Genomic DNA, 10,529 nt, shown 5'->3' with positions numbered 1-10,529 from the left:
GTGTCCGTCCGATGATGTGGATGTTTGCACGATTTCTTGCGTGGCAACAATGGCGGCTTTGAGCGAAGTTGGGTTGCAGCTGAGTTTTGATAGTCGGTCTCATCCGACGTGTTCGAGGGGTCGTCGTGCCTCACTTTGTCTTTGTGAAGTAGGAGCTATTGAGGAGGTGCCTTCGTGGTGATGATGACATGAGACAGGTGGTCGGTTTCGGTTCTAGCGCCGGCTTGACGCTTTTTCTTCAGCAATCCTCGGCGACAAAGTCGGAGCTGCCTGGTCATCGGTGCATGCGGCGGATTGTTCGGCATTGGCCGGTGCAGGTCTCGACGCTTGTTTGCGGTGTAGGCTACATTGGTGGTCGTCGATGGTAGAGTCGGAGTCGCTAGCTCGTGGAGGAGTGATGACGGTGACACCGAATGGCAACCTCGACATCGCTCTTCTTCTCGACGGCGTGTGTGCATTCTTATGTGGGCTATTAGGTCACCTAAGATGCCTTGCTTTTACGAGTACAGTTTTTACTAATTATCAGACAACTCTCTCCTTTCTTGATGAATTTGAGATCCTCCGACTTTAAAAAAGAAGGATATGACCTTAGATGTCAAAAAAAAATATGAAATTATATTTTTTACTCTGTAATCATTGGCATTTTTGGGTTAAGAAGAGTCGGTTGGACTTGCTCTATCCATCTGTCATCAGCTTGCCTACTACCCGAAGGTAGACGACAGTCATCCCCACCGTTCGACGGTCACCGTCATCTACCCTCCATCTTTCCCACCCTTCTTCCCCCCAACATCACTCCACCCTCCCGCCCCGCCACTCCCACCCCACACCGACACTTCCCCTATCCTCCGCCGCCATGGACCGCGAACCCTCCGTCTCCGACGAGGACGACGACCTCGAGACCCTCGTCCCCCAGAACCACACAAAGCCCCCTTCCCCATCCTCCCGTTCCCGGGCCTCATTCGGCATCTCCATCTCCGGCTTCCGCCCTGCGCTTCCCTCCTCGGCCACATCCCTCGGCCGCGCCCTCTGGTCCCGCCGGTACCTCCTCATCTGCGTTTGTCTACCCGTCCTCTTCATCATCCTCTTCTTCTCCCTCGGCGGCGCCTCGTCTCTCCCCGCCTCCATCCGGCTACCCTCCGCCTCGCCCGCCGCCGACCTTGCCTCCTCCCGCATGCGCGAGGCCGAGCTCCACGCCCTCTACCTCCTCCGCTCCCAGCGCTCCGGCCTCCTCAGCCTCTTCAACCGCACTGCCGCCCCTGAGCCCACCAACAGCTCTACCGCCGCCCCTGTCTCGCTGTCTGATCTCCAGGCTGCGCTCCTCAGCCAGATCAAGATCAACCGCGAGATCCAGGAGTCGCTCCTCTCAACGCACCACTCCGGGACCGGCAATGCTACGGAGGATGCTTTGGATCTTGATCTGCCAGGTCCCGGGTGCAGGAGGAGGGAATTGCCGTACAACCGGCGGACGATAGAGTGGAATCCCAAGAAGAATCGGTACCTGTTCGCCATCTGTCTCTCTGGGCAAATGTCGAACCACTTGATTTGCTTGGAGAAGCACATGTTCTTTGCGGCACTTCTGGGCCGGATCTTGGTGGTTCCCAGCCAGAAGGTGGATTATCAGTACGACAAGGTGCTTGACATCAACCACATTAATGATTGTATTGGAAGGAAGGTTGTGATTACTTATGAGGAATTTGTGGATAAAAGGAAGAAAGTGAGCATCGATCAATTTATATGTTACGTGGCGTCGCCCCCGTGTTACATGGATGAGGAGCATATTAAGAAGTTGAAGGCAGTGGGGATTTCAATGGGGAAAATTGAGGCTGCTTGGCCAGAGGATGCAAAACTGAAAGTGCCAAAGAAGAGATATGTAGCAGATATCACGGCAAAGTTCACGACAGACGCAGAGGTGCTTGCAGTCGGTGAGTTGTTCTATGCTGATGCTGAGGAAGAGTGGATTATGCAGCCTGGTGGTCCATTGGCTCACAAATGCAAGACTTTGATCCAACCAAGTAGGCTCATAATGCTTACCGCACAGCGATTTGTGCAGACTTTCTTGGGTGGAAACTACATTGCTTTGCATTTCCGTCGACATGGCTTTCTTAAGTTCTGGTAAGATATCATATCAGTTAATTAGTAAGCAATCACCTCAATATTTAGCAACATGCATGTATTAAGGTTGTTTGTGGAACTTGTGATCCAACGTGCTGACAGGGCTGCATTTTGTTTCTAGGCTCTAGTAGTAGTTGGCTTATCTCTGTTATAATTGGACCGGGTTGCTCATACATTATCCTCTTTTAGTCATTGCTTGGTTGATGTTGCTTTGGACATTGCAATTTTGGAAAATGAAACTTGTCTGCTTAGATAATTCGTCCACAACACCAGCCACTTATTTTGATAAAGAATGGCTCTTCATTTAGATCTAGGCAGTTAAATTTGTATAAGGCAAAGTCTGACTACTACACAGCTGACCAAATTTACTATAGGCGGTCTTGATGGGGCTTTTAATGAAGTGTCTGCTAATACTATAAATTAACCATATCTTTCTTATGATAGAGTAAGCTTCGTGTAGATAGCCTATAGTTTCTCTTCTACTGGTCAAAGTTATTTCTGAAGAGTTATTTTTACTTTAGTTCCTGAGACCTTACTGAGGGTGCACCAAAGTTCACGAGCGCTCTGCCTTTTGTTTTAATTAACTTGTCAGGCTCAGCTAAATGGTTTAACTTGATAACTTCATGACCAACTTTGAGCTGGTTGCTGCTCTTGGTCTTGGTTCCTCACATTGTGGGTCATATTTGGTTAGCATATGTCAAACCCATTATCATCCTGATACATCAATAATACACTTCTGCTAAGTGCTCAATACTTACCACCAGTCAGCACCTCGCAGGTTGGGGTAATTTTCTATAGCAGTTAAACAAAATTATTTTTGTTAAAACATAAACTTAATTGTAATTTACTATTCGATATTTTAGTACAGCTGTGTCCAAAGAAAATCCTACAGAGATGAGCAATGCATTATGAGTTTCCTTGTCAACAGTTCCTGATAGTATGCATTATGAGTTTCCTTGTCAACAGTTCCTGCTAGTATAATAAATTGTTTCTATCTATTTGGCTGACCATGTGAGTTCCGTGATCTCACTTGTTAACTGAACACCGTTATCTTTGGCTCATTGTTTCACCATGTCACAGCATTTCAGAGAAATATTTAGGTGAACTCTATTTTTTGCTTTTCCATCTTGGATATATCCACGGATATATATGCCAAAGAAGCATGATGTTTGATTGTGACGAGACAGTTATTATCTGCTTTCAGTTCATGCTAACACATCATTAGGTTCTTTGAGTTTGTGCTATAGCAATAGTGCTCCTGTGCTTGAAGGTTACAAGCTGTAAGAAATTAGTACCTACTCTATGACTACAAAGAAATAGTGCTCCTGTCCTTGGCGCAGTGGTAAAGCTGCTTCCTTGTGGTCATGAGGTCATGGGTTCAAGTCCTGGAAACAGCCTCTTACAGAAATGTAGGGAAAGGCTGCGTATTATAGACCCAAAGTGGCCGGACCCTTCCCCGGAACCTACGCAAGCGGGAGCTACATGCACCGGGCTGCCCTTTTTTTTTTTACTACAAAGAAATCATATATATAAAGCTGACACTTGGTTAGAGCTTGGATTGACACAAAATCTACCACATACTTGTGTGAATTACTCCTTGCATTTTGTCATTGTAGTTATGGCACCTGTATGCACCATATGTTTGAGGTTCTTTGGGGATTATTGATGAGAAAACAGCTCATTGCATGGAAAATCTGCCGAGACTTTCGGTTCATCACACACAAATATTATTGTAATTTGCAATTATCTTTTCCTGTGTGGCATTAATTGATATATATTTTTGTCTTTGTGCAGTAATGTGAAGAAAGAGAGCTGCTTCTTTCCCATCCCTCAGGCAGCAGGATGCATCTTGCGGGTCATTGAGAAAGCTAATGCCCCAGTAATATATCTGTCGACTGATGCTGCTGGGAGCGAGACGAATCTTCTGCAGTCGTTGGTTGTTTTCAATGACCGGCAAGTACCTCTTGTGAGAAGACCAGAGCATGAAGGTTCGGAGAAATGGGATGCCTTGTTGTACAGAAAACACATGGGTGGAGATGATCAGGTATATATCAATTCCCATCCACTTTCTTTTCTCTTGGTTCTCGTATTGAGACAATGGTTCAGTTAGCAAACCGTGTCGATTGCTTATGCAGGTCGAGGCCATGCTCGACAAGACAATCTGCGCTTTGTCAAACGTTTTCATAGGGTCATCAGGCTCCACCTTCACAGAGGATATCTTCCGGCTACGGAGGGGCTGGGGATCGATGTCCTACTGTGACGAGTACCTCTGCCAGGGTGAGCTACCCAACTACATAGCGGAGCTAGAGTGAGAAAGTAGTACCATGGTAGAGAGATTCATAGCGGCATTCTTTTTCCCTTGACGTGCTGGTGATATACATATATCCTGTAAATTGGCGTGTACAACTAAGTGTAAAAGAGTTGGTGATGTCTTCTGTATCAGCGTCGTCCACCGATTTGTCCGGGCGGCGTTCGTTATTCTTACACGGTTAGAGAATACAAAGGGGGCCTTCGGGTTGTGCAGTGTTTTATTAACCATGTGTGGCAAGTGAAATGCCCATTCTCTGTACTACTGCTTGGAATTGAATTTAGTTTTCTTTCTGCACTCTGTTTCCATGAAATACATACTAGCATCACAGCGTGCAATATGAGGTGACAAAGTTTACATGGGTTGCCTCGAGCTACGGCTTCACACCATTTGTGCCCGGGCAAACCGCAGGAACCGCGCCTCAGGTCCTAAGAAGAAGGTCAGACAATCTTACAGGAGAAATGGGCTGGCCCAATAAATTCCAATAAGCTGATATTGGATCCGTTTTCTGGTTTTAGGAACCCTCTAGAAGGTTCCGGTCCAGTTTTTTTTTATTTTTTAGTTTCTTTACCAGTTTTCTTTTTCAGTTCTTTTCTTCATTTTTTTTCATTTTCAGGTTTTTGCCCTTTAAAAAAATTGTTCGTAATTTTTTGAGAAGTTTTGTCATTTAAAAAAATTCCCATAAAAATAGTCACAGCTTAAAAAAGTGATCCCTTTTCATTAAAAATATTTAAAAAACTAAAAACTAAAATATTTGATAAAATGGTGCGTTTCAAAATATTTAAATTTTAAAAATAATGTTCACGGTTCAAAAAGAATATTCACAAAACATTTTCGTAGTATTCACAGTTTTTTTTGTTCTTTCGGCTTTTGCTTGGTTTCCTAGGTTTTGAAGAAAAAATGTGCTTCCATGAGAAAGCACAACCCGTGCCTCTCGAAAAGGGAAAAGCACAGAGTGTGCTTACATGAGAATGGAAATGGGAAAGAACACAGTTGTGCTTCCCCAAAAATGTGAAAACCACAACTTTACTTCTAGGTTCCTTTTTTTCCGGTGGTTTTTCTTTATTCAGTTTTTAGTTTCTTAAGTTTTGGTTTTTTCCAGTTTCCATTTTTTCTCTGATTTCTGGTTTTTGTAAAAAATCATCGAAACCTATTAACATGGGATTTAATTTCGAAGCTCTTGACATGAAAAATCCAACGCTAAAAACGGTTCATGATTTGGACGCACGGTTTAAAAGATAAAATGTTTTGGAAAAACGAATCTTCGAGAAAAGGACAAAACTATCAGGTTGCGAAAAGTGGTGCACATGTGCACCAGTTGTCACCACCAGAGAGGGTGCGAGTGACCTTTGTAAAGGGTACCCCTTACAAGTGATTTCGGTGACCAATTTGACGCAAAGCGCGTCATTATACGATCCTATTTGATGCTCTTCATTGCAAGATAGCTCTGTTTCGCACAGGGGCGTCCCCGATTGGGACGGCCAATTCGCGAGATACCGCAGGGGTCCAATTTTTACCTAATATTTATTTTAGGCCTCTGTTATATTCATTTGAAAAAATATTTTTTTGATAAGTGAACATTTTTTTGAAAATTACAGAATGTTATTTGAAAATGTGAGCATTTTTTTGGAATAAAGAATCTACGAGAAAAGGACAAAACTATCAGGTTGCGACAAGTGGTGCACATGTGCACCAGTTGTCACCACCAAAGAGGGTGCGAGTGACCTTTGTAAAGGGTACCCCTAACAAGTGATTTCGGTGAGCAATTTGACGCAAAAGCGCATCATTATACGATCCTTTTTGATGCTCTTCATTGCAAGATAGCTCTATTTCGCACAGGGGCGTCCCCGGTTGGGACGGCCCATTCGCGAGATACCATAGAGGTCCAATTTTTACCTAATATTTATTTTAGGCCTCTGTTATATTCATTTGAATTTATTTTTTTGATAAGTGAACATTTGTTTTGAAACTTACAGAATGTTATTTGAAAATGTGAGCATTTTTTTTGGAAAACCTGAAGATTGTTTTAGAAGTTTTACTAACATAAAAAAATTCGTGAACAATTTTTTAAACTTTTGAATAATTTTTGAAAAAAGTGAACATTTTTCTAAAAGCATAGTTAGTTTCCAAAAATCCTTTTTTAATGTTCAAACATTTTGTAAAAATATGGACCTATTTTTGAAATGGACATTATTTTAAAGAATTGAAAATAGGGAAAAAGTAAAGGCCTAGCAAGAGAAAAATCAGAAAAATGAATAGAAACCTTCTGAAAGGTTCCCAAAACAGGCAAACACCCGACAAGAAAAGTTCCGCAAAATCCTTATACTCACTACACTAGCTAAATGTGCCGGCCCACCCCGACCATTCTCTTCACTCCTCCGTGCAAAAGGTCATCTATTTGAGGCAGAATATATCAAATAGGCTTTGCCCCTTCTAACCCGCAAATGATATAATATTGCTTATAGCAATAAATATTCATTGTGATCACACACTAGCATAGGAACTTGGCCGATCCATTAGGAACTGAAGTGCTCATAAGCCTCAGCCATTTAAATTCATGAATATTTTCCTAATATATGATCATTTTTAACTTCAATGAATTCACAACATTTTTTTCCAATTTGTGAATATTTCCTGAATTGGTGAAAGATTTCACAAATTCAGATCGCGAATACTATTTCAATTTTGCTCACATTTTCAAGTCGGAAACATTTTCCAAATTCACAAACATCTTTTATATTAGAAAAATATAATAATTTCCAAATATTCTTAGAATTCATGATCATTTTTCAATTTCTCGAAACTATTTTGAATCAAGAACATTTTTATTCAAATTCATGTTTATTTTTATCAAATTCACGAATTGTTTTTAATTGTGGACATTTTTGAATCCACCAACATTTTCTAAAAAAAAATAGAAAACCGCAAGCAATATTTTGAATCCATGAAAGGTTTTCAAATCTAGGTTTTGTATGACTCAATGAAAAATTCAAATTGAGTTTCATTTTACAAATTTGACGATCTTACTTTGTTGATAGTTACTAAATCCAGAACAGGTTCTCGATTCATGATTTTTTAATTGATGAATATATTTATAAAGTTCACAAACAATTCGAAAATTCATGAACTTGTTTGTATAATTAAATAAAATTTATATTAAAATATCAAAAAAAAAGAAAAACGACAAACCCACATATGTATATACTGTAGCGCTAGCTAGAGTGGTAGGTCTGCTCCTTGGGCATTTCCAACAGGGTCACCAATTCTTTATATGCTCGGACAGGACGATCTGGACACTTGTGGACGACCAGGCTAGAAGGACGTGGTAGCGGTGTCCAGGCGTGTCCGGGCCTCTCCATAGTGGGGCGGATATGAGGAATGTTGATCAGTCCGAGCATCTGGGTTGGGTCTGGAGAGCCCGGTAGGATGGCCAAATTTTGTTCGGGCAGTTCTCCAAACGGTTTGGAGAGGCTTGGGGACTCCGTTTTGGCTGATCGTTTTCTTTTTGTACCGATGATTCCCGGGGAATCCCTATACGACGCAGGTTGCGTTAAATTGCTGGGGAATCGCACAGGAGCGAGCAAAGTGGGCCGGCCCACTGAACGCTAGCACAGTTTTCATGTTTATAGGACCGTTCACTAAGATTTTTCTTCGGTTTTTTAATCCGACTTTTTCCTGTTCTGTTTCCTTACCACTTGTTCTGATTTTCTTACTGGTTTTTTTTCCATCTTCTTTTTCCGTTTTTCTGCTTATTTTATCATGTTCTTTTTCGTTTTTTCAGAAAATTTCACAGTTTCTAAAAATGTGCGTAGTTTCATAAAAAATTAAAAAAATTAAAAAGTTCTCATTTTCATATTTTGTTCCGATTTTGAAAAAATAATCTCGTTTCAAGTATTGTTCATGGATTTAAAAAATATTCGCATTTCCAATTTTTTGTTCGGAGTTTCAAAAATGTTCCTTTATCAAAAAATTGTTCACATATTGAAAAATGTTCGTGGTTTACATAAAATGTTTCCTTTATCAAAAATTGTTCACATAGTTTTTTTTCTTCTCAAATTTGTAAAGTATTCGCTTTTAAAAAATCAATTTCGAAATAATGTTCGCGTTTGGAAATTGATGAAATGTCTGGATCTAACATTACCTTTGGCTTTGTGCGCCATATTAAACCAACAAAGCTCATTTGTCCCGTTGGCTAGCCGCGCGCGTAAGTAATAAGAGGTTGCTGTTCGATCCCTCACTGGATCTCTCTTTTTTGGGATTTTTCACTGTGTTGCGCTAATGGAACGGCCCAGTTGGAGTCGCCTGTGCGTCCGCTCGGCAATTCGCCGCAGGGAGCGGCACATAAGAGTTCCCGATTCGCGGGGTGGCAGTGGCACGCTCGCGCGCTGGGCCTAGCACGGACCATACAACTAACAAGGTGACGACTGTAGTACGGGTTACATCTTGACAATTTCCATGTTGTTTAGTATCGACGTGCCACCCCATTTCCTCGTATTTTATTTTCTCAAAAAAAAAACATGTCCTCATGATCCTGGCGACTGATCTCAAGCATGTGTTTTTGTTGGTGAATCCGCTTAACAGCGTATGTATCATTTCATTGATAGGTAAGAAAAAAAATACGTTGCTAAGTGTATTCACCAAAAATCCCATTTCCTACATGTGGCATCCTCACAAACGTACACGATCAGGCGTCTAGGAGGATGCAACAACGAGCAGGGGAAGGAGGATGCTCAGCCTCGTTACAAAAGATCATGTTACAGGTATGATGGTAGCTAAACCCTTGGCACCCGCCTTCGCCTAGAGGCGAGCATCTTCCTTGATGGTTAAAACCAGATCTTCGGTGGAAGGTTGGAAGCCGTTGAAGATGGCCGCGTTGCGATGCTTCCAGATGCCCCAGGCAGTCAATGAGATGATGGAGTTGAGTCCTTTATGCAGGCAACCCGGGGAGGTTCCGGCCGCTAGAGACCATCAGGCGAGGAAGGTTGTCGCGCCGTCCATGGGAGTGGCGGTGAGCCGGCACCATGAGAGAATCTCGTGACAGGTGATCCGAGAGAATACCCAACCGGAGAGTAGGTGGTCTATGGACTCTGTCTCCTAGAAACAGGTGGGGTCTTGGGTGAGGCCATGGCGCGCGCGGCACTCCGCCGTCCAGCATCGGTTGAGGGACGCAAGCCAGAGAAAAATCTTGTTGTTGAGAGGGGCCCAACTCTTTCAGAGAAGCTTCTAGCATGGCGGAGTGGTAGACCCATGAAAAAGAGCATGGTAGCAAGACTTGGCCGGGTAGGTGCCGTTTGCCGTCCACCTCCAGGTGATGCGATCAGGCGTGGAGGTGACGGTTACGCTAGGACCTCCTGAGGCCTTAGTGTGACGCTCCGAATCCGATACGCCAGGTGTCTTCCAGTTATTCGTCATCATTGCCATGTCATTTGCTTGCGTGTTGCATTTTTGCCATGTTATCATGTGCATTGCATCCTCATGTATTCAAAACTTGCATCCGTCTGGATCCCCCAGTTCTCTTCGTTGTCCGTTCTGAGCCCAGACACACTTGCACGCGCCCGCGCACCTCTGAAATATTTAACTGGCCGGAAAATGTTCTCGGAATGGGACGAAAGTTTGTGTGCGGTCTTATTATAGTGTAGATAGACCGCCTGTCAAGTTTCGTCGCATTCAGAGCTTGTTTGATAGCCCAATCATTAAACATATAGCGGCATTATAGCCGGTCTATCGTTGGACGTTTCCGGTCTCCAGAAACGGTTGCCGGGTTGCATTCCTCCTCTCTCTTCTCAGCCCAACCCACTCTCTACCACCCACTAGGCCTAACCTACCCCTCCTCGCGTCCGGAGCCGTCCGATGGCGATCGCATGGTTCAAAAACCCCTCCTAACCCTAATCCTAACCCCCCCCCATTTCTATTTAAACCTCTCCCCTTGCCATTTTGGGCAGCAACCATCCTCCTCCTCATTTTTCATGCCGCCCAATCATTAGCACCGCCGCCCACCTCCATTTCCGTGCCCGGCCAGCCGCCCGCTGCCACTTGGCGCTCAGCCATCCGGCGCGCCACAGTAGCCGACGCCGCCCCAGCCAACGGGGAAGCGCCACGTCGCCCCCAA

General features: G+C 43.5%; 1 protein-coding gene across 1 annotated transcript; it reads left to right on the top strand.

Moving 5' to 3' along the window:
* The first annotated feature begins 779 nt into the window (after positions 1-779).
* On the top strand, positions 780-4,717 carry LOC125536458 (O-fucosyltransferase 36-like). The gene is made up of 3 exons (XM_048699685.1): positions 780-2,112; positions 3,907-4,156; positions 4,248-4,717. The coding sequence occupies exons 1-3, from the start codon at positions 854-856 to the stop codon at positions 4,422-4,424; spliced, it is 1,686 nt and encodes a 561-aa protein (XP_048555642.1). The 5' UTR covers positions 780-853; the 3' UTR covers positions 4,425-4,717.
* The last annotated feature ends 5,812 nt before the right edge of the window (positions 4,718-10,529 follow it).

This window comes from Triticum urartu, chromosome 2 (genome assembly GCF_003073215.2).
Source record: "Triticum urartu cultivar G1812 chromosome 2, Tu2.1, whole genome shotgun sequence".
NCBI lineage: Eukaryota > Viridiplantae > Streptophyta > Magnoliopsida > Poales > Poaceae > Triticum > Triticum urartu.
Note: the sequence above shows the minus strand (reverse complement) of the source record. Positions and strands in the feature narration are given on the sequence as shown.